The sequence below is a fragment of the Rousettus aegyptiacus genome, unplaced genomic scaffold (genome assembly GCF_014176215.1).
Source record: "Rousettus aegyptiacus isolate mRouAeg1 unplaced genomic scaffold, mRouAeg1.p scaffold_m13_p_12, whole genome shotgun sequence".
Taxonomy (NCBI): domain Eukaryota; kingdom Metazoa; phylum Chordata; class Mammalia; order Chiroptera; family Pteropodidae; genus Rousettus; species Rousettus aegyptiacus.
In genome coordinates this window covers 58,148,213-58,173,098 of record NW_023416287.1, presented here as the reverse complement: position 1 = coordinate 58,173,098, position 24,886 = coordinate 58,148,213, and the positions used below count along the sequence as shown (strand labels likewise).

The following is a 24,886-nucleotide window of genomic DNA, read 5'->3' as shown; positions in this document are numbered from 1 at the left end:
GGTAGAAGGTACAATACAATATCAGTCATATAAGAAAAGAGTTATAAGCGACATATATGGTGTCTTTTTAAGATCTGTCCAAGCTTGCTTCTGTAGAAATTGGGAAAGGTAGATTTTAGGAATTTAATTGTATAGGTAAATTTGTTATTTTAATTGTGTTGATGTTAATATATTAAAAATAAAATATTTCATATGTAAGATGCTTTGAGGATCTTAAATCTCTACATATATAAAAGTACAATTTTAGTTAATATTACATAACTGAAGAACAATAGTAATTTTAAGAGAGCATCATTTTTATAATGATAAAATCAGATTTAATCAAGCTGAAATTCTTTGAGTTCTATGACCAAAGAAACTTGTTTTACTCTCAGATTTAAATATTAGGATAATACGAAAAGTCTTAATGATTACAAATACCTTTAAACCCATTTAGTTGAAGAAGTGCCAGGGTTTTAAAGAGTCAAAGCAGAATTCAGAAATGAAATTACATTTTGATCAGAAGTATCCCAACTGAAAACATTCTTGAATATTTTGTTGGTCTAGCCTTCTGCAGTCTTCAAAACCAAGCATAGTAGTACTTGAAATTCAGCCAGTGTTTTTGAATAAATGTTTGTTTTTTTATTGACTTGTTCCCAAGTTTCCTAGAGATATACTGAGAAAAGAGGGGTGCCCTTTTGCCGACTCTCAATGATAATGGTTCTATAAAGTGGAATCTATGGGCTCGTGATGGTGATGGCAGTGGGGTACTCAGGACCCTTCAAGGGGAACCCCAAGGTTAAAATAATTTTCACTATATTACTAAGACATTTGCATTTTTTGTTATCATTCACTAATAAGTGTACAGTGGAGTTTTCTAGAGACTACATAATATGTGATATCACAGATTCAATGCAGAAGTAGTTATGAGAAGCCAGGTACCTTCTGTAATCCAGACATTAAAGAGGTTGCAAAAGGTATAATGATGCCAGTCTTCTTACTAAGTTATTTTTGTTTTGGAAAATATAGTTATTTTTTTCATAAAAAAAGTTATTTATTAACATATTGGTTTTACTTTTACTAAATTGAGAAGTAAAAATTAATTTTTTTTTAGTGTTTCAAATATAGTAATGATACATATAACCCCCAGTAAAAGAAAACTAATGCTTTGAGGTCCTAAATAATTTTTTTAAAAAGGTAAATTAGTTTCAAGTATACTGTACATTGGTTAGCCATCTATATAGTTCATAAAACGATTCCCCCAGTTGCTCCCTCTCTCCCCTGGCTGTCCACCTAGCCAACATAGTAATGCTAACTGCATTCCCTATGCCATGCTCCCCATTAAGGGGTCCTAAATAATTTTTAAGAATTAAATTGATCTTAACACCAAAAAGTTTTGAGAAATACTCATCTATACCAACAAATTATTTTATAGTTTTTCTTTGTTGAAGTAAACTTTATGTGCAGTGAAATTCACAAATCTTAAGTGTACGATTTGGGCGTCTTGGCACATGCACAAACCCATGGAACTTCCATCCCCATCAAGATGTAGATTCTTTCCGTCACTCCAGAAAGTTTCCTCTAACTATTATTCTAGTCAATCTCCACCCTCTAGAGAAAGCCACTGTTCTGATTTCTGTCACTGTAGGTAAGTCTTATCTGTTCTTAAACTCCATTATACATAGAATAGTACATTATGTATTCTTTTTGAGTCTGGCTTGAATCACTCAACATAATGTTTTCGAGATTCATCCTTATTGCGTATATCAATGTTTATTATTATTACTATTACTATTATTGAATAGTATGCCATTGCTTGAATATGCAACAGTTTGTTTCTCTAGACCCCTGTTGATGGACATTTGGGTTGATTCCAGTTTGGAGTTATAATGAATAAAGCTGCTCTAAGCATTCGTGTACACATCTTTTTATGGACATGTTTTTATTCTCTTTGTTACATAGGAGTAGAATTTTATGTTCCTTTAGAGAGTATATGTTTAGCTTTACAAGGTATCATTATACTGTTTTCCAAAGCCAGTTCTGAGCAATATGTGATAATTTCAGTTGCTCCATGTCCTCACTAACATTTGGTATTTCATGGGTATGGCATGGTATAATGTCGTGGTTTTCTGAAATGATTTTGTTTACTACTCATCATTATATTTTCCTTTGTGATGTTTCTGAGAGTTTTGCCCATCTTAAATTGGGTCATATGTATTTGTGTTATTGATCTGTGGTAACTCTTTATATATTCTTGATATAATTCTTTATCAAATATGTTTTATATTGTAGCTTGTCTTTCCATGAACAGACATCTTTAATATCTTCTTTGAACAGAAGTTTTTGTTTTTTTACTTTTTAGTTTTTATATGCAGTATAGTTAGATCCAATTTTATTTATTTTGAACAGAAGTTTTTAATTTTGGTAATGTTCACTTCCTCATAGTTCTCTTTTATGTTAGGACTTTTTTTGTGTCCTCTCTAAGAAATCTTTGCCTACCCTAAACATTTAACCACTTCCTTTGAATCTCTCTGATATCACTGATGATATATGTTCTTCAAGGTAATTTCGTCAGTATCTTTTGATGAGAATGACAAAATTTAATTTCTCAAAGTAAATATATAGCCTTTTTTTGGTTGTACTATGGAAAAAACTATTTAGTATTATAAATGTATTGTGGGACTGTTTACGCAGCCTAGATCCATAATAAATAGAAAACCAGCTGGCATGAAGTTTATCTCAGCAATATTTACTGAGTACCGGCTGTGTTCTGACTGCAGGTTCCACAGAGCTTAGACTCTAATGGTAATATGAAATGAACTAAATCTGCAACAGCAGCCTTGCATGTTTTCAATAAATTAGTGGAGGGTGAGTAGTAGTGTTACATTCTCTAGGGTTCCTTATCCTAAGCTGTAGGAAGAAGGGATAGAGAGTGGTAAATTTTCAAAATGGAACTTGATACTTTTCATGTGACTTTTAAATAAGAATATGTTTACCCATTAGTAGTGGGATTACTAGGCTTCTCCTCTCATTACTTCCTTTTCAATCTTTTTTTAAAGAGCGGATTTGTGAACTGTATTCCTGATGAACTATGTTAAGGTTTCAAGTAAGATTATACAAAATTTGTGAAGATGAAATAAGACTTATTACTGTAATAATTCTTGTAACGTCATTTTAAAATCTAATCTTCAACTTTTAATGTAATTTCATTTTATAGTTCTTTCTAATGCCTTCCTAATTTGTAAGACTATTTCAATGTGTTTATTAAACATAAGTAATATAATCGAAATTAAAGATGGTTAGGTTCAAATACAATCTATATTCATTAGGATTATATTTAAATTGGGAGAATGGATTTGAGGAGGAGGGGAAGAATTCTTACTGATAGTTAAGAAATGATGGTGATACGTATCTAATAACTGCAAATAGATATACACATATAAGTATAAAATACATGTACACATACCAATTTCACTATTACAGTTCTAGGTGTATTTGAAATCTGATTTTCTATGAAATTATTTTCTTAGATTTGTAGTTCATTCTTTTGATATTGACCCAGAGGTTAAAATTAGGTTGTTTTTGATTTTTGAAATATCCAAATGAATATTTTGCTACTGAAAATTATGGTTCCTTCAGAATATTTAATAACATGAACAAATGTTTAATTATGAAATGCAAGTGAAAAATCTTTGTTAAGAAATGTTGTTTTGAAAATGTTTTCTTAAGAATGACTTAGAGACATTGATTATTTGTGTTCTTCATACCTCACTTGCTACATATCCATCTCTCATTTTTTTCACTTTTTTTCTCTCTTTGGCTCATTTTAACTTAAAAAGATATTAGATAAAACCATTTATTTTAAAACATTGAGCACCCGCTACATGCAGGGGAGAACAGAAATAATCCTTAACTTCAGGAAGAATTATGTACAGTCTAGTGGGTGGCAGTTGTATACCAAAATAACAGAGGGGATGAAGATAGGGAAAATAAAAAATTGTGAAATTACTTGGCAACTTAAGTGTTTTAAATCCAAACGTTGGAGTTGCTTTTAAAATCTCGTTGGTGACAACATATTTGAGTTTGAGCTCGTTCCTTCCCCTAGGAGGTGCCTGAGTAGGGGAGCCATGCTTAAAGTCTTCCCCAAGGATGTATTTGGTGAAAGGAAGTACCCTCAAGTTTGTTTTAATACTCTTTAATAATGTCTATGGAATGTTTAAAGCACAATACAGTTAAATTTGGGATTTGTTAGTATATTCCCTTTCATCATTTCAATGAAATGAAAAATGTTATTTGAACAGAATTCTTCTAGCACTTTCACCCATATCATATGACATTAAAACAAAGAATACTAACAAAAGACAAGAAAGAAAGGGACTTTACCCAGTAGGAGCTCCTCCTCAGTTGCTTCATTCTTCTTTAACCATAGTCTGTTTAAAGAACCTTTGTTTAAGATTTCCCCACCTCCTAATCAGGGATTCTGAGGCCAGGGTCCGAAGTTCCAGAAATAACCTTAGGTTTTACTGGTGTCTGATCACAAGTGAGACCATTGGCTAAACTGTTCATCCTCCTGTGTGATGCCTTATCAGGGAGAAACAGCACAAATCTTGAATCATTTTATTGCTTGTCTCTCGGGTAATAGAAGTAATTCTTACCTATTTCTCTGTGCAAACCTTTGTATAGTTTTGAATATTGTTTAATAAGCAGCCATTTTTCTGGATTGTTTTTTCAAAACTAGTAAAGTGTTCCTCCAGAAAATAGTATAGTTTCGAATCTTTAACAACTCAAAAAAGTGACGTTTTTTCCCTGAAATAATTAGTAATAACATCAGTATCCACTTTATGTCAAAAGTTTATATCTGCCAGGCACTGAGTGGAAATTGCATAGTAAAAACTATATATTTTATCTCTGATCATACAATACACACATATAGGAGTGTGTGATTATTATTGGAACAAAATTTTCATTTGCAATACCTATCCTTGCTATATGTATTTTGTTTTTTAATGTACTGGTTATATGAACCATTAAATTGAGTTTACAAACCACCAATGAATAGGTCCAAAAGATTAAAAAACACTATTCTATATGCATTGTCTCATTGGAACCTCACCATGACCCATAAATAAAAGAGTATTGTCATTCTCTAAGTAGAAACACTGAGACTTGGAATAATAGGGCTTGTTCAAGTTTACAGCAAGTGGCCATCAGAACCCTGAAACCCAGAGGCTCAGGATCTGAAGTTCAAGGATCCCAGTTCTACCACTCATTACATTTGTTACCATGGACAAGCACAGGGTCTGAAATGGAGTAAACAATAAATATTAGCTATTAGTATTCAAACACTTTATCTTGGTAGAATTCACTTAAAGTTAGCTAGGTGATATTGTGATGTCACAGCATTTGTGAAAATGTTGCTTTTAAAAAACAACTTTTCCTATCCTTCCTGACGCATACGTATCAATGATCAAGGGTCTTTTTAAAGGAAATAGAAGCTGGAATGAAGCTAAATAAAAATGTAGACTACTAAGATTCCTGGAAGCCCGGGTAAGAGAAATGTTGGAGAGATAGCTTCTCTGTCTTGTAAGAAAGAGAACTGGGTGACTTCACAGACCCCATTATGACAGGCATAGAGGCCAGAGGGCATAAGAATCTTAAGCTGTAGTCACAAGAGGGCCACAATGAATAAGCAAGGACAAACACCTTAAAGGTTTCTAGCTGTTTTTGTGTAGAGATAGGGTCTTGAGATAGACATATATATTTTTTGATCACTTAAAGAATTTGATTGCAGCCTAAATAAAAGATTAATAAAAGACTGAAAGAACTTTAACTTTGGATGGTAAACACTCAATGCAGTATACATATGACATATTATTGAATTGTATACTTGAAACCTGTATAATTTTATTAACAAATGTCACCCCAATAAATTTAATAATAAAAAATGTAAAATACACATGTAAAAAAGACATACATAAATGATTAATATCTCATATGCAACAAATTCTTACAAATTGACAAAAATCTAGTGATTATAAATTATATAAAAGATAGTTTATAGATGTGTAAACCCAAATAGTCATTAAACATAGGAAAAGATGTTCTAATTCACTAGTAGTCAAAAAAAAAAAAAAAACAAAATAGCAATGTGATATCACTTTCTAGTAGTCAGATTGACGGAACTTGCAAAAGAATACCTCTTGACACAGTTTCTGCTGGTGAGGCTGTGGGAAAAAGTGCTGTCATAGGCTATTGGTAAAATGTAAAAATGTTAAAAACCTTTCAGAAAGCAATCTGGCAACATCCATGGAATTGTAAACTAGAGATACTTTTTGACCCAGCATGGGCATGTTCTATTTGTGACTGAGAAAATGTGGAAAGGTACAGAAAAATATTTTTTTTAACATGGGTTACAGTATGGCACAGTGGTGACAGAGATGCGGGAGTGAATTGGAAAGTGAAAAGAAGAGGCAAGAAGAAAGACTGCATAAAAAATAAAACCAGCATACATGGTATGCTACATACATGTGCACAGGTGCCTATGCATACAGATATTGAAAAGACAAATATACTTATATCTATCAACTTGAATGTCCTTGGTGTATATTATTTAGTGATTGGACAATGTGAACTGTAGAGTAAAATTTTAATTAAAAAATACATACTTGCATATGCCTGTGCAGAGAAAGAAGTATGGGAGGGAGCCCTCCAGGCTCTTACATTGGTGTGGGAGATGGGAATAAATGACTCTCTAGTTCTTTATCTGTTTCATTTGTTATATAATGTATTACCTTATAATTTGAAAAATGAACCATATCTTTTATTTCTCATTTAATTATATTTACTTTATGTGGTAAATGCTTGAGATTATTTTTGTTGTACGTTGTCTTGGTTTTGATATGGAATTTGAATTTCTAAAAATTTAAGAATGAGATTAGAAAACTTTATGATTTAAGAGATTAATGTTTTTCCAGAGTGACTCTTAATAGAATAATGAATTGTTTTTATTTTGTCCATAGGGGAAACACTGAAAGATAATTGTTTTTTAAAGTTTCACATATAGATTTTGGCCCTAATATGTGTAGTCTTTCTAGGTTAATAGATTTGATTTGGCTAGTTATACTACAAATAGAATCAAAAGACCAATATTAGACTTAGAAAAAGTTATCTACAGTGTAGATGGTAAATAAAATATTTGTAATATACAAAGAGCTCTTACAAATTGAGACTCTAAGTCAGTGGGCAAATAATATCACCAATGACTGAATGTTTAATATGTTTGTACTTTATAAAAATAACAGAATTTTTAAAATTCTTTAAAACTTATATGCAGTTAAAATGAAACCTTGTTTCTGAAAGACTGTAATTGCCCCAGGCACTAGTTTTCTTAATACAAATAGAGCTGCCAAATAAGGTGACTCGTACAGCCGTGTAGCTAGCTGCTGGCCTTGGAGGTTTGCCCAGGCTGTGCAGATAGGCTATTGCAGGAACGTCTGCTGTGGCTCTGGTTCCCGTTCCATGGTTCCTCTATATCTTCTGTGGAAAAGACCCCCCACCCAAGTATTACAGTATCTCAGTAGGATTACATTCATGCTCGTACACAAGGCCCAGAAGAGCTCATGTGGCTTCCTGAAAATTAAGAAGCAAACCTGAAAAGCATGAAACCCCTAGTAGCTAATTTCAGCCCAAGCTTAATTTGCCTCTCTTTGTTTAATAATCTTTTTCTTCTCTTTTTTTAAAGAGTTTCATGAGCAAACAGTGTTCTGTGTTTAACCCAGTAATCCACAGCGCGGAAAGGCAGTGGGCCCAATATCCAGCAGATGGATGGATAGAGGGGACCTGCAGGTCACAGGGATTCAAGACTCTGTCAGGATGAGCCTTTCATATAGTTTCTGCCATCCAAAAACATCTTAAAGATTTGCGGGGCTAAGATCTCCTGAACTTGTACAACTTTTCAGAATAAAGGGGATTCTGGTGCAGCATTTGTTAGTCACACTTCATAAATTAATTTGGTTCAGTTTGGGGTCTGTCTGCAACACTGGGGGGCAGGGAATAATGGTGGGATAACTAGCGGAGCCATTTGTATCACAAAGGAAAAGCACCCGCGATGGGGCTTTTCATTAGAAAACCCCAGTTACTTTGTCGTTATGTAGATAGCCATAATGTCATCTGTATGGTTGAAAATAGAACCAGGACATATTGCTCCTCAGTCCCTGGTACAGGGTGTTTTTTTCTCTGTGTAGAGAAAAAAAGGAAGCATAGAATTCAAGATAATGACTCTCAGATAAACTCCAAGGGAAGAGAATAATTTATTTTTGACTTCAGGCTGAAATTTCTGATTGCTGCTCTCTGTTCCTATTTCTGCCTGGAGTAACACCTTCTTTATCCAATATCAGTAGAGACTTTTTTTCCCTCTGGTGTAGGGAGTAAAATTTTTAAATACAGAAATGTATCTTTTTCAGTACAAATTATTTTTTAATAATTTATTTCTTTTGCTTCTTTTAAATAATACTGCAGAAAATCTAACATTTTCTCGATGATTAGATTATAGGCAGGTTTGTCTCTCAAGGACCGTAGACTCCTATATTTGAGCAATTTTTTATTCTTCCCCTACAATCTTAGGGCAGTTCTAATCTTGTTTTCAGAAGGAATCCCAAAAATCCATATGTCTTCTTGTAGCCCTGTGGTATTTTGAGCACTTGAAATATGGTTAGTGTGACAGAGAAACTGAATTTTTAGTCTTATTTAATTTTTATTATTATTAAGTTTAATTTGTAAAAATAAACTAGAATATTTTCCCAATGAACATAACTTTAGTGTTTTGTTGCAATTAATTTTACTTTGTTGAAAAAGTAGTAGCTAAATTGAGATGTGCTCTAAATGTAAAATACATGCTAGGTTTTGAAGACAGTATGGGAAAAAAATCTAAAGTGCTTCATTAATATTTCTATATTGATTACATGTCAACATGCTAATATTTTGGATATTAATATTTGAATTAAATTTATTTTGCCTTTTTTTTTTTTTTTTTTTTACTTTTTAAAAATATAGCCACCATAAAATTTTAAGATTATCCATTGTATGTTTATGGCAGGTTTTTCATCTTTGGCACCACTGACACTCAGGGCTTCACAGTTCTTTGTTGTGGAGGCCTGTCTTGTTCTCTGTAGGATGCTTAGCAAGATCCCTGGCCCTTCCTGATCTAGATCAACTTCCCAGCCAGTACAAGAGTGCCTTTCTGGATGACGACTGAAAAGGATCCTTCAGTCTCTGTTTGAAACCCTTCCTACATAAGAATCTTTTTTCTCCTATTTTTGGAATTAATTATAAGACAGGGTTCTATGTTAGCTGTCCTGTAACTTCCATCAGTCGTCCAATCCTAATCCCTTGAGTAGCACAGATTAAACCAAATTCTTTACGAAAGAGATAATGTATACTCAGAGGCCTTATAAATTCCAAAGTTTATTCAACAAATACTTAAACTGTTTCTTTGTGTTAAGCTCTGTTCTAAGCAACAGGGACACAGCAGTGCATGAAACATGAGTTCTCAGGGAGCTTGAGTACAGTTTGGGGTGCATCATCTAAAGTGCTCAGGAGACCCTATGGCAGGTCACATGTTGATTAGTGCTGTGGAGGAAAACGAAGCAGGTGCAGGCGTGTGGCGAAAGCAGCTGCTGGAGATGGGGAGCGGGGTTACGGGAATGTTATTACCCATTCACCCCTTGTCCCATCCTCTATTACCCCAAGACCTCTCTCATGCCCACTGTTCCCCAGACGTATGGTTTCTTTTGTTTCTTCTGACTACACATTTCCTTCAGCCATTGCTTGAGTTGCTTTCCAGACTTTGCCTAACCTCTGATAAGTCGACCTGAGTCAGGGAGTTAAGGTTCCTTTTTAAAGTGGCCTGTGTATCTGAATCCTAGCTCTGCTCTAACGGCTGCAGAGCTGCTCGTGGGAATGTTCTGGCTGCTCTTCTTTGGGCAGTCTGAGGTTGCACCTACCTCTTTGGCAGCCTCAGCCTCCTGTTGACTTAGATTACAGTCAACAACCCTAGGTCATTTACTGTGTCTCGATTTCTGCATTGTGTACTTGTCCTCTAGGCCATCATTTGTCTTGCTGCTTCCGATCAGTTTATTCCACTCAATGTGGTTTGAAGGAGGATTTGAGTTTGGCTCTGTGTGTCACAAGAAAATAGTGTGGGCCTTGCCATGTTTCTTTACCTTCCACAATCCCTTTCACCTCTGCCTTCTGATTGTGTTTAGAATAGATAATGAATGTTGCAGTTAACCTGGCCTCCTCATAACTGAATGATTACCACATTTTGATAAAACATCACAAGAGTTATGTGCATAAAAATGAGTATTGGATATTCCTGGGTGGGATTCTTGGCTGGCAATCCTGTGACGATCTCTAAATTGAGAATAAAAGTAAAGCTTGAATGTCTCCTTTTTCTTGCTTCCAAAATATTTCTTGCTTTTCTTGTCCTTCTGCTGTTCTTGCCTTTAATCAGAATAGTAACATATATATTCGATGTAAGCATTTGTTGGGAGAATTATAGCTCCTCATTCAGTCTTCATGAAGCTTATTCAGGCTCATAACTTCCTAGGTATATGTTACACTTCTGACTGACTTTTTCATACATAGGAGATGAAAAATTTAGTTTATATATGTTTCTAAAACCGTATCATACATGCAAATGTTAGATAACAGCAGAGATTCTGTCCCTGTGTTCCGTTGTTCATGTCACAGAGATTGATAGTCTTGGATTGGGCAGAATGTGATTTAAATACCATCTGTGGCCACTTAACCAGCAGATTGGTTAGACGACAGATCTGCCAAATGAGCAGTGTGTGTTCCTAAAAAAGGAAAAGCAATCAGAAGAATTTGACCATAAATTATTTTAAATATTACTTATTTAAAATCTTAAAACTTGATTAACTTCTATAACTCAAGTTAATTGATTTAGTTTATAGAAGTTCTTTAGAAGATACATTTTTTGTTTAATATTTTCTTTATTATTTTAGTTTCGTGGGTATATTTCAAATGGTAGCTAGAAAACCAGCATCCCTTGCCGTAATCTAAGGTAGCAGAAGAGAATGCATTATTATAACAGTTTAAGAAAATCGACGTGAGCACCTCTGGTCATGCTGCTTTTGTGGTCTGTGAAGGTGGGTTGGCTTCCTGCAGGCCACACCTGGCTTCAGGACACCTGAGCTCAGGTGTGCTGCTCATTCACACTGTAGACCCTCTCTGTCTCTGACAGCTACCCTCCTTCTGGCTACTCCCAAAACCACTCAGAGGCTTCGAGAATGCCCCTGCTGTAGAGGCTAATTTGTTAGGGGCTTTCCAGTTTATCCAGAGTCACTACATTTTGTTCAGTCTCAGTGTCTTTGGGAAAGTCCTAATGTATGTGATGCAGGGCCTCAATTTTACTTTGGCTTTCATAGTTTTTCATTTTCCTATTTAATTTCTTAAAATACCTTAAACTAAGCTCTGGATGGCATTTTGTTTGCATTATTTAGCAACTAGAATAAAATAATTTATTAAGTATCAGAACATGACAGGTGTGTCTTGAACCAAACAACAGGGTCAGACGTGCCGGCGCATGAAATGACAGCATCCTTCCAAGGTGGTCCAAACAGCTAGACAGCAACCAGGCAGGCCTGGGAGAATTCAAATGAGAATATTGCCGAGAACATAAGGCTGGTTGGTGTGCTGTGAAATTTTTCAGAAGCCAGAACTGCAGTGAACAGGATTACATCCCCAGATTGAGCCTGTTGTACCTTGTCTGTGACACACGTTTTTAGGATATAAGCATAATATGCTCTCATATTAATGACAATAACTTTTTCTTCCCAATGTCAATGGCATTAAAATTACATCCTTCTTTTTTATTTTTCTTTTATTTTCAGAACAAGCTTGCCCTCCCCTATGTTTTCCAGAAATGACTTCAGTATCTGGAGCATCCTGAGAAAATGTATCGGAATGGTAAATTAACTATTAATTCTTTAATATAATTCTATAATATAACATTAAGCTAATATGCATTTCATCATTTATCCTTTGGAAGGGAATCTTAATGTTGGCATAAGAGTGATGCACAGCAATGTTTATAGAAACTTTGAGAATCAGAAATTGGGGAAAATCTTATTAGGTTTCCCTGATAGAATTTGAACCACTCTTTATGCAATTTAATATGGCTTTAATGTGACTTTTCATTGTAAGGAAAATAAAATGCTCTTTTCCTCTTGCCACACCAGGTTTGTACTTTCCCATAGAATTACCCAGAAATTCTCTCAGAAAGAATGGACTCCCCAAAGTGTAGAATTTAATTTCACTTAGATTTCTGTGCATAGAGCAGGTTTTTGCAGTTCGAATTTGTAACTGTGGTATTGGATATTTGGAATATGTCTCTGCTTAGTTAGCTGTGCAAGTGGATCTGATTTTTTTGGGGGGTGCGGGGGGAGGGCCAGCAGATGGCAAAATTTATTATATAAATACTTGGATTCCCTTGAAAATAGTCGTTCACGTCTCCACCCTGGTGTCAGTCAGGCTAGAATTCTAAGTAAAGTTGTCTTAATTCTTCTAGCATGACCTTTGACCCCTAGAATGATGAAAATTGAAAAACATGTCAGTCTTGAGCTGCTAAAGAATCTGCCTGGATGCTTGTTACCTTTGTAAATTTTGCAATCTAGTGTGCAGCCTGGGGGTACTCCAAGAGCTTTACTGCACTGATAAGTACAGGCACTTTTTATTCATTTTCACTCTGATGCTTGAAATCCTTTGAACTGGTGATGTGCCCACTTTGGCATTTTTCTGATATCCCGGTTCCCTGCTTTGGGTAATGTCATCTGAGACCTAAATATAATTTCCAAAGAACTAATCACAGAAACATTCATTTTAAACAAATATTTTCTGATCCTTCTGTATGGAGAGTAATTCAACTAAGCTCTGTAGCTGGATGATGTGGGCTTTATCCCAGTCCTGCCACTTCCTGTCCATGAGACTCTGCTGTCCGTCCCTGAGTAGCGTTTCTTCCTGTGTAAAATTAGGAGAATAATTTGTACCTACAGGTATATTGAGAGATTAATAAGATAATTTATGTAAAATGTATAGGGTAGTCCCTGGTTTAGCAGAATACCCAGTATTATTATTAATAGCTTAATCATAACAGAATTAGAAGATGTGGGGCTCTCATCCTATTTCTATTAAGATTCATCAGGACAAATTAAATGTATATGTGTTAAATAAGATATTAATTATACATTTTAGTCTCTTTGGAACTGAAATTTTCAGGACAAAAAAATTTATCTGTATTCCACAGAGTCAGTATTGTTCAAACTTTTACTAAACATACTGTGGTGATCTAGGATGCAAATTTGTATGTGTGCATGAATTAAAACCAGTTTTACAAAAGAATATTCATCGTTACAACAAATATTTTCTGTTATGTTAAATTAATGGTGATTTCAACTTTGGTTTCACAACCTGCTAATGAATGAAACCCACAGTTACCATAGAATTACTCTAGGGCTATTTTGTCAACAAAGTTTGTGAGAAAACTTCAGATGTGGTTTAGTCTTTTTGGCCACTGTGGAAAGTACTTGCTTGAATCTATCTCTCATCTCCCTGGGCATCAGATTTAGTGGTGGTATCATGAGTTCATTGACACTAGTGACCAACAGTCTGTCTAGGTTATGTCTAAATAAGCATTCTGTCCAAATGGAGGCTACCCATTCTTTTAAAAGATGGGAAATAATGTTATGTTGGGTCATACCTCCCGTAATTTGAAAGACACTGTTTTTCTTTAGAAGGTTGTTTTTACTTTTATTTTTAGGTATAGAACTATTTGTGCAAATAAGCACTGTGCTGAGTCAAATAAAATAAAGCTAATAAAAACAGAGTTGTTTAGGTTGAGAGGGTGCCACGGAATCTATAGAGCTGACGGAATAAAATCACAGAGAAGGAGCTGCAAGGGAAATAATATTTTTGGAAAGTGTTCTCTGCTGAGGTTTTTAAAGAATCCAGCGTTCTAGAAGAGTGTTATGTGTATCGAAAGGAAATCATCTAGTATTTGGAAGTGTTGTTCTATGGGCACTGTCTGTTGTAGGATCCTGTCTCATAAGCAGCGGAAGCAATCACAAGGTATAAGTGCTGGACAACAGCAGAGTATCTCGAAAGCAAATGCAAAGTAGAGTAAGTTTTATAAGTAATTTTTGGTATCAACCCCTTCAATATCTGCCTCCCTCCTCCCAAAGAAAATAGGTCAAAACTACAAAAAATAATAGTATCTATAGTTTTAATTGCACTTAAATTCAAATTGAAAGCATTTTTAACCCTCCCCCCACCACTCCCCCTCACACACACACCCATTGCCCTTTCTATTAGAATTAGCGGTCCAAATGCTTCACTTCGGGTTCTTTCCATGTGGGTAAATCTTAGTTACACAAGGGGTGTGTGCTTTTCAGCTAGCTCTTCCTTTAGCTTCATATTCTTAGCTTCTTAATTTCGTAAGAAGTCTTAAAAGTAATGGAGGGAATTGAATATTGAACCGTAGCTTTTCATGACGTCTCTGTCAGCACAAGGAGCATGCTGGATCAGAGTGGAAAGTGTGCGCATTCTGCAGGTGAAAAATTGCGCAATTCTACACTGAACTGGGGCCCGGTCCCACTTTTTTTTTTTTTACAATTAATACCTCTGCTTTATGACGATATAGTTTGATAGTGTAATATCGTTATTCAAAATACATGATTTTTAATAACTCATGATGGGTGCTGATCTCCCAGGTATGGTCTAAGTATAGTTTTATCTTCTATTAGGAAGGAAGGTCAGAGTATCTTCTCCAGGCATTTGTCATCCTGGACCTCAGTGCTGTGCAGCACCTTCTCTAGCCAGGTTCACTTGGCCTCCGTCCTCTACTTCCACATACATGCACATTTGCTTTGCCTTTCTCTAAAAAGAATATGGAGACTTAGACTTCCAAAACTAATGACAGCCTTCCTTTTTTCTCCCAGTCTGTTTGGGCAGAATTATGTTACCAGATCTTGGATTATCTTACAAGAAATGAATACTTTACATAACTGGAATTCAACCCTAATCTCTATGTTTGAAGTTCGTACCAAACAGATTCCCAGCTCAGAATTAATACTGATACTGATTAGTGGTTTGAAACCTTTGTTTCTTATTTCCTTACTCCTGTTGCTTTTTGTGAAGGACTCTAATCTCATAATCCCATTGACCTATATTTCCCCCTTTTTCTTTCTCCACATCAGTCCCATCCCTTTGGGATGTCTCAGCAGGACTCACCCAGAGGTTGGGTCTTTGTGACTTTGGAAACCAGGGCCAGCACCAGGGTGAGACAAGCAAGGCACCTAGGTGCAAAATTTGAGTAGCACATGTGCCCAGGGCTATGCAAGTGCCAACTTTGTTTTTGCTAAATATCTTAGTGTCATGGAATCTTAGCAGTGAATTATTATAAGAGATGAAGAGGTCTGATATAAATACTGACTTTTTAAGTGAAAACGTTATATCACTCTTTTAAAGGTTTCCAGTGGAACCAAATACCATAGAAATCTGAATACAAGAGCAAGCTGTTCTTTAAGAATTGAAAAGTTTATAGTTTCATTTGTTCCTTTAACATATATTTCCATTCCATATTTCCTATAGAATATTATCCTACCTTAATTTTTTATCTTTGAAGGTCTTTTATGGATTACCCTATTATACTTTTTTATTAAAAATTATTAGGGTAACATTAATCAACAAAATCTCAATAACTTTCAAGTGTACAATTCAACAGTATGTCGTATATATATTGCATTGTGTGTTCACCACCCAAAGTTATAGCATGTGACCATAAGACTTTAGTACTAAAACATTTTTTGCATCAAGTTATTCTTACAAATATTAGTATATGAGTAATCAAATAACAAACATTATAAAATTTATGAAACAATTGAAATGTTATTTGTAATATTTATTTTTTTGCAATTGAGTTTAGATATCCGAGAATGATTATCACCTACTGCTAGAATGAGATAGGATTTTCAGTAAAAGTTATGTTCTTATTTTTTAATAGCATCAAGGATTGAGAAACCTTACTCATATTAATAGACAGATGCAAGTAGGAGTTCTGTGTTTTATCTAGCAAAATCATTCAGTTCTTTGACCTTTTCCCCAACTATATTCTAAAAATCAGATAATGTATTATCAAAAATAATTTTTTATAAGGACCCATAAGCTAACAACTCAATGAAAACTTTCATTGTTATTAAAAACAAAAATTTGGAAAACCCTAACTTGTAAAAAGTCTTGTTACCTTTCATTGGAGTTATAGGTATCTTGGTCTCTAGGAAATGAACTGGAAAAACTTTATCAGGGCTCTTAACTCTGGGTTCATTTACTGTTTGCTCTCACTCAAGTATACCTTACAGTGTTAAGAAAATTGGAATATTTTTTACTGAAACATCTTTGCCAATATAATGTTTTTTGATGAAATGCTTTTATCTTATCATGGAGCTTTAAAATTTTTTCCCTCAAAATTCAGGTTTAGCTCATTCACTCGATGTAGAATGCCACCACATAAGTAAGCAGAGGGTCAGATTGCACCCAGACATGTCTCAGGCCAACTGACTGTCAGGAGTGCGGTGGTATTTTTGGATTCAGATAAACATGTTAGTATATGTCACTGACAGCTTCCCCATTCCTGAATTCTAAACGTAAGATCATAAAGATCTAGATAAGATTTGGAGCTTTGTCAGTTTTGGTACATCATAAACACTGTTTGAGAGATGGGGGACAGAAGAAGCAAAGGTAGTTAAAATCTAGCATCTCTACCGCCTCACTCCACAATGACTTGAAATCAGAGTATCCAAATGTGGGAGAAGTGGCCTGTTGATAATGTCAAGTCTTTCCCTTAACTAAAATAGTGGAAGTTATGGGCCCTCATACAGATTGATAATGCCTTAGTTAAAAGAGGCTCCCCTGATGCCAGTATTGTTTTTCTAAACCTACCTTTGTTTGGCACCCTAAAGATTTTTACATTTAAGAATATTATACTATGATACAGGATGGTACAAGGTATGTCTTTTTTTTTTTCTTTTTTTTTAAGTAGCGGAAGGGTGATTGTAAAAGGAGAAGGGAGAAAAGAGGAACAGCATGACATCTCCAGTGCAGGTGCATTCTTGCACCCAACAAGTTCGTAGGTAAGGGCACGTATGGAGGCTGAACATCTGGACATTGGTTCCCTTAAAGCATCCCTCCCCAGGAATCTGCCAGATGGTCTTTATGTACCTTGAATAAATACATTGCGAAGACGCCCAGCTTCCAGCCAGTGCTTCGGTTGCGCTTCCACATTCTCAGCTAGTGGGTGGCCAGCCTTTGGTTAGATTCCTCCAGCAGGCAGGCTGCCACTGCCTCCCAACTCTGAAAATACTCAGCTACTAGACAGGAAGAATAAGAAAGGAATACCTTTTTGCTCATAGCTTTCCTTGTCTTCCCTCCCTTTTTTTGTCACTGGTTGCACCAAGTTGCCCATAGCATAGTTCCATTCACACACAAACGAAACACCTTTTTCCTGCTCCATAGTTCTTTTATTTGTGGATGTGTGTCTTCCACTCATACCCCTGTTGTGTTCCCTCTGGGCTGGCAAGAACCTCTGATGCAAGATAAACTAATCTACAGTAGGCGTCCTGTGGAGAGGGAGTGGACTGAACAACAGAAGATGAGAAAGACCATTGATCTTCCAAGGCCCTTAGATATAAGAAGGGCTACTTTACATCCTTGGAACTGTGGGAGATAGAGATGCTGTGGAGAAAGGATTCATTGCCTGCTTCATCCTCCAGAAGGCATATCCAAGAATAGAGCCAAGATGGCTGCCAGTGCTCCACCATCAGTGAAGAGCCCGGAAGCCCACTTAGTGCTTGGCTCACGCACCTGAGTGAGGACCCTGTCTGCAGGCTGGCTACAGAGTGGACAAACCTAGCCTAAGCCCTAAGTTGAGTTTCAGTCTCCAACTCAGGTCTTTAATATTCACACATTTGGGCATTATGGTGCTGGACTTTACATATATGAAATATTTCCCATTTCTGTTGAGATCAAATTTGGCCTTGCCTTCAGGTTGTTTATATAGTGCTCAAGTAATAAAGCAGCCTTCTCTTTTCTTTTTTTTTTTTTTTTTGTCTTCTCAGTTTATCAGCTGATGAGCAGTTGCAATTAAGAGTTGCTTCAGTTTCATCATTGGTTGCTATTAATTTGCATGGATAAATTTAAACTTTGCTTTTAGCTGGGTCACAAGGTAGAATTGCCTGGCATAAATATTTAATTTTCTAGCTGACTAAAGCTCTCAGTGATAAACGTCTTCTAGCTAATGTTTCTTCCTGAAACTTGACCTTCATAATGCACATTGTTACTTTTCCTATTATCGAAATATACACAATACTAATTAGTTATATACAATATCTAGAGACTGTAATACCAAACTTCATTGTATTGGAAGTAAAAATGGTGTGCCTGCATTTTCAAAAGGGAACAAAATATATTTGGTATCGAGTTTTCCATTACATATCCGGGAACTGTAGATTTTAATAATTAAATGTAAGATTATTAAAAATAATTACAGACTAACAGAGCAATAAAATTGCAAGTCCATCACTATATTTTAAAATAGTGTGTAATACTCTTCTGAGAGGTTGAAGTTGTTTGTATGGCAGTCTAGATCCTATATTCTGAGTAGGAAAATGTTTAAATTACTCTAAATTTTAAAATTGAATTTAAAGAACTTATTAGAATTTTAGGAGCTTTTCAGATGTCTAAAAAATAATCTACCCATTAAACTGATAATAAAACCATGTCCTTCAGGCCTTGGTCTCCAGAGTTTATACTGCACCCTTGACTGCTTTGCTAAGTCATATAATATCTAGCCCACTGGTGTTGAGCAGCCAATGGCTAGTAGACACTTTCCTATCCCATTCTACTTATGTTTTTCCAGGGAGATTTATGTGAAGAATTAGCAGTGTAAGAGATATATGGAGTTGAAATATTAAGTCCCTAGACCATAATTAGGGAAGGGCTAAAATGCTATGTCAACTCCGGCACATCTCTCACTTCTTCAGTGAGCATTATATAGTCCTTATGATGTTTTTTATGAAAACAAACAAACCCAAAATCAAACTTATGGATGAAGTTCCTCATTCAATTAATTCCTTTAAAATAAACCTCACCCTGCTATTATGTACGACAAAGTGAAATGCAGAACATAAGAAAGGAGCTGTGCCAGAAATAGCAGAGTTTGTTCCCACACTACTCAAGGAATAGGCTCATGCCACCACTGCGGTGAAAACTGTGGCCTTGTTGGTTGCATAGGACAGCCAGCCAGGCAGCTAGCCTTGAAAACCTGCCAGTGGGGCCTGCAGTGATCCCTTCTGGCTGGGGCTCCAGGAGGAACAGATGTCCTTTCTCTCAATCCCTCACCTTTTAAGGTCAGAAATCAGAAAGCCATGCTGTCATCAGAACAGTTTCTTTATAACTGAGCTGCCCAGGCGACTGGGTGAAGTAGCCCCACCTTTGAAACTTCTGTCTCTATGCAATCATGGAGAACTTGGCACTCTTGTATGCATTACTATTAATAATGATGATGATAGTTAACCTTTATTGCTCATTTAACATATGCCTGGCACTTTATATTCTAAGTGTTTTATGTGAATCAATCTAATCTTCATAAGTCCTATGAGGTACATAATGAAATCCTCACTTTAGGGAGAAGCAAGAGACTTACTCATGACCTCACAAGCAAATAGGTAGTGAGGGACCTTTGATCTCAGAGCCCATTCCTTTTTTTTTCTTTTAACAAAAATTGGGGTAAAATTCATACGACGAAATTTACTATCTAACCCATTTTTAAATGTACAGTTCAGTGGCATTGAGTGTTGCCATCACCACGATCCATATACACAATTCTTTTCATCCTGCAAAACTGATACTCTGTACCTGTTAAACATTTAACTCCCCATTTCTCTCACCCCTGGCAACCATCATTCTGCTTTCTGTTCAAAACTCATTCTTTTAATCACAATACTATACTATCCGTAGAATTTAGGACTAGACTAGCCTGAGCGTATTTTGTTGCTCTGCTTTTTCCATTATGCCACTTATAATTTCCTTTTTCTCGTACGGTTTCTGATTAACGTGATGTAAGTGTGTATGTTATAAGGTGGTCCCGTTTCTGTGGTGCAAGGTTGTTAGCTTTCTCGTTCCTTCCTTGTGCCAGGCTGAAAGTGTTAGTTTTCAAAATAATATCTGCATTACCTCTGATTGGAAGATCAATAGATTTCATTTAAAGAAATTTGGAAAATATAGAAAAGCACAAAGAAGATAATTAAGATTACCTATACTGCCAACTCCTAGAGACAACAACTTGGTGCTGTGACTTTCTAATATTCATTTATATCTATAAAACATTTTATAAAATTATATTTTCGAACTTGTTGCTTTATAACCTTTTTTCACATTTTGCCATGTGAACTATTGTGAATCATTAAACAAGTGGGTTTTGACTTCAAGGAGCTTGTATTGCAGTGGAGGAGGTAGGAAGATGCAGCGCATTATAATAAATGCCCAAATCAGAATAAACTCTGTGGGCATGTGGGGCAGGGGCACCAGCAATGTTCTCTTCTCCCCATAGGTGACGGGATGCAGGTGGATAACGCAGGTATATCCCTCCTTTCAGGAATTGTATTACTGTATAGTTAGAAAGTTAACTCGGTTACTACCTATGGTTTAACAGCAGGTAATATAATCTAATGAATGATCAAATTCTAAGTTGTGAGATACAGATTCTGGTATTCCAGGATTTGGATCTTACAGTGAGTGCTGGAATAGTTGAGAGTCTTGAACTGGGCCTTGAAGCGTGGCTGGGATATATAAGAGTTAATGGAAGAAAGCAAGGAATTCCAGGTCAGGATTGGCTATAGCTTTGAATCCAGTGCCTAAAACAGTACCCAGTACCTGCTAGATGCTCAAATTTAAAAAAAAAAAAAAAAATATTTTGAAACAATTTTATTTCTATGTACATATTCCATGCTGCAAGGTTGCTTTAGAATAGATGAGGCTGGTTGGTTGGTTGTTTGCTTTGAGGTATAATTGACAAAATCATAAGTTATTTAAAGTATGCATCAAGATGATTGGATATATGTATACATTGTGAAAGGATTCCCCAATCCCAACAAGTTAATTAACACATTCACATCCATCACCTCATATATTTACCTTTTTTTTTTTTTTTTGGTAACATTTAAGTTCTAAAATTTCATTTATACAGTACAGTGTTAACTATAACCACTATGTGATGCATTAGGTCTTCAGACCTTACTCGTAACTGAAAATTTGTACCCTTTTACCAACTTCTTGCTATTTACCCCCAGCTCCTAGCAACCACCTTTCTCCTCTTTCTCTATGAGACTTCTTTTTGTAGGTTCCACATATAAGTGATACCATGCGGTATTTGTCTTTCTCTCTCTGGCTTGTTTCACTTACTATAATGCCCTCCATGTTTATCCATGTTGCCATAAATGGCAGGATTTTTTTTAAGACCAAATAATATTCCATTGTGTGTGTATTTGTGTGTGTGTATATATAGACACTTTTTTGATTCATTCATTCATTCATGGACATTTAGGTTGGCTATTGTGAATAAAGCTGCAGTAAACATGGGAGTACAGATACTCCTCTGAAGTAATGGTTTCATTTCCTTTTGATACATGCTCAAAAGTAAGATTACTGGATCATATGGTTTTTCTATTTTTAATTTTTTGAGGATCTTTCTTGCTATACCAGTTGGCATTTCTACCAGTAGTGTTCGGGGTTCCCCTTTCTCCACATCCTTGCCAGCATGTGTATCATTTGGTGTTTGTTTGTTTGTTTTTATATAATAACTATCTTAACAGGGGTGAGCTGATACCTCATTGTGGTTTTGATTTGCATTTCCCTGATAATTAGTGATGTTAAACATCATTTTATGCCTTTATCTATGTCTTTGGAAAAATAGTTCCTCTGCCCATTAATTGGGTTGTTTTTCTGTTATGTGTTCTTTATGGATTTTGAATATTAACCTCTTATCATGTACATGATTTACAAATATATTCTCCCATTCGGTAGGTTGCCTTTTCATTTTTTTGATGATTTCCTCTGTTGTGTACATGCCTTTTTGTTGTTGTTATAGTCCTACTAGTGTATTTTTTATTTTCTTGCCTTCATTTTTGGTCTCAAATCTAAAAAATCATCAGCAAGACCCATGTCAAGAAACTAACCCCTGCGTTTTCTTCTAGGCATTTTATATTTTCAATTCTTGTGGCAAAGTTTTAAAGTCCATTTTCAGTTCATTTTTGTTTGTGGTATAATACAGAGATAGTTTTATTCTTTTTCATGTGGCTGTCCTGTTTTTTAAACATCATTTGTTGAAGAGACTATCCTTTCCCCATTGTATAGTCTTGGCTCTGTTATCTAAAACTAATTGACCATATAGCTTTGTGTTTATTTCTGTGTTCTCTAGTCTGTTTCATTCATCTATGTGTCTGGTTTTATGCCAATGCCATTGTTTCTTGCAACTTTACCAAATTATTAATTCTGACAGCTTTTTTGATTGAGTCTTTAGGGTTTTCCAAATATGTCATCAGCAAAAAGTGACAGCTTTACTTCTTCTTTTCCAGTTTGGATGCTTTTTATTTCTTTTTCTTGCCTAATTACTCTGACTAAAGTGTCCAGTACTGTGTTGAATAAAAGTGGCAAGAGTGGGCACCTTTGTCTTGTTTCTGATCTTAGAGGAAGATTTCAGGTTTTCACCATTGAGTACATTAGCTGTCACTTGTCATATATGCCTTTTATTATGTTGAGGTTTCTTAAAAGTTTTTGTCATGAAAAGATGTTGAATTTTGTCAAATGATTTTTGGCATCTATTGAGATGATCATATGATTTTTATCCATTTGTTAATGTGATGTATTATATTGATTGATTTTTGGGTGTCGAACCATCCTTGCATCCCTGGAATAAATTTCACTTGATCATGGTGTATGATCTTTTTTAATGTACTGTTGAATTCAGTTTGCTAATATTTTCTTGAGTTTTGAACCTATGTTCATCAGGAATATTGGCCTGTAATTTTCTTGTGTTCTTATCCGATTTTGGTATTAGGGTAATGCTGGCCTCATAAATGAGTTTGGAAATGTTCCTTCCCCTTCTGTTTTTTGGGAGAGTTTTAGAAAGATGGGTATTAATTCTTCTTCAGATGTCTGGCAGAATCACCAGGGAAGCCATTTTTAGACTTTTGTTTTTTATTGGGAGGTTCTTTATTACCGCTTCAGTCTTTTTCATAGTAATTGATATGTTCAGATTTTGTACTTCTTCATGATGTAGTCTTGGTAGGTTGTATGTTTTGATGTATTTATCCATTTCTTTTATGACTGTGTTATCTCATTTGATGGCATATAATTGTTCATAGTATAGTCTCTTATGATCCTTGATGTTTGTGTGCCATTATTTGTAAAATCTCCTCTTTTATTTATAATGTCCTTTATAATTTATTTGAGTTCTCTTTTTTTGTGAGTCTACCTAAAGATTATCTTCTTTATCTTTAAAAAAAAAAAACAGCTCTCAATGTCATTTATTTTTTCTACTGTCTTTTTAGTTTCTGTTTCCATTTTTATCTTTATTTCCTTCCTTTTACTAATTAGATTTAGTTCATTCTTTTTCTAGTTCCTTGAGGTGTTAAGTTACACTGTTTGATGTCTTTCTTTGTTGTTGTTGTTTTTCGTTTTTTTGTTTTTTAGGTAAGACAACCGTTGGTTGATCTCATAGATTGCAAGGACATTGTCAGCTTACAATGCTTTATTTATTTTATTTTTTCCACCTATAGCACCCGGTCTTCCTAGGTGGTCTCCCATCCAAGTACTAACCAGGCCCAACCCTGCTTCGCTTCCGAGATCAGATGGGATCGGGCTTGTTCAGGGTGGCATGGTTGTACACTTTTCTTGGTTCTTAATGTAGGTATTTTTAATTTCTCTTTTGAGTTCTTCTTTGACTCATTGATCGTTCAGTTTTGTGAATTTCCTCAGTCTTTCTCTTGTAATTTAATTCTGATTTTATACCATTGTGGTCAGAAAAGATGCTTGATATGATTTCAGTCTTCTTAAATTTATAAAAACGTGTTGTGTGGCCTAATCTGTGATCTATTCTGGAGAATGTTCCATTTGAGATGAATGTGTGTATTCTGCTGCTTTTGGGTAGGATGTCCTTTACATATCTGTTAGAAATATTTGTTATATTGTGTCATTTAAGTCCAGTGTTTACTTAACGATTTTTGTTTGGATGATCTATTCATTGTTGAAAATCGGGTATTGACGTTCTCTACTATTGTTGTGTTGCTATTTCTCTCTTCAGATCTATTAATATTTGTTTCATATACTTAAATGCTCCTATGTTGGGTGCATAAATATTTATAATCTTTATGTCTTCTTGATGAATCGACCACATTATCATTAAATAATTACCTTCCTTGTGTCTTGTTACATTTTTTGGCTTAAAGTCTGTTTCGTCTGATATAAGTATAGCTACTTACACTTGCTTTTGGTTTCTACTTACATGGAATACTTTTCCCATTTCTTCACTTTCAGGCTTTGTGTGGTCTTTAAGCTGAAGTGAGTCTCTTATGGACAACATATTATTAGGTTATGGGGTTTGTTTTGTTTTGTTTTGTTTTGTTTTTTAATCCATTCAGCCACTTTATGTCTTTTGATTGGAGAATTTAGTCCATTACTATTACTGATAAGTATGGACTTACTATTGACATTTAAAAAATTCTTTTCTGTTGTTTTGTAATTCCTTGGTTTCTTTTCCCATCTTGCTTTCTGGTTTATG

The 24,886-nt window shown here is 35.2% G+C and overlaps 1 protein-coding gene and 1 pseudogene across 7 annotated transcripts in view; one reads left to right on the top strand and one right to left on the bottom strand.

Moving 5' to 3' along the window:
• OSBPL1A (oxysterol binding protein like 1A) overlaps nt 1-24,886 on the top strand; it is a 178,137-nt gene that overhangs the window by 134,930 nt on the left and 18,321 nt on the right. For all 7 annotated transcript variants that reach the window (XM_036229911.1, XM_036229912.1, XM_036229914.1 and 4 more), the window contains one exon: nt 11,892-11,967. In XM_036229911.1, coding sequence (XP_036085804.1) covers nt 11,892-11,967 — 76 coding nt within the window. The remainder of the gene's footprint in view (nt 1-11,891; nt 11,968-24,886) is intronic.
• Nucleotides 23,877-23,995, bottom strand: LOC118610124 (annotated as a pseudogene).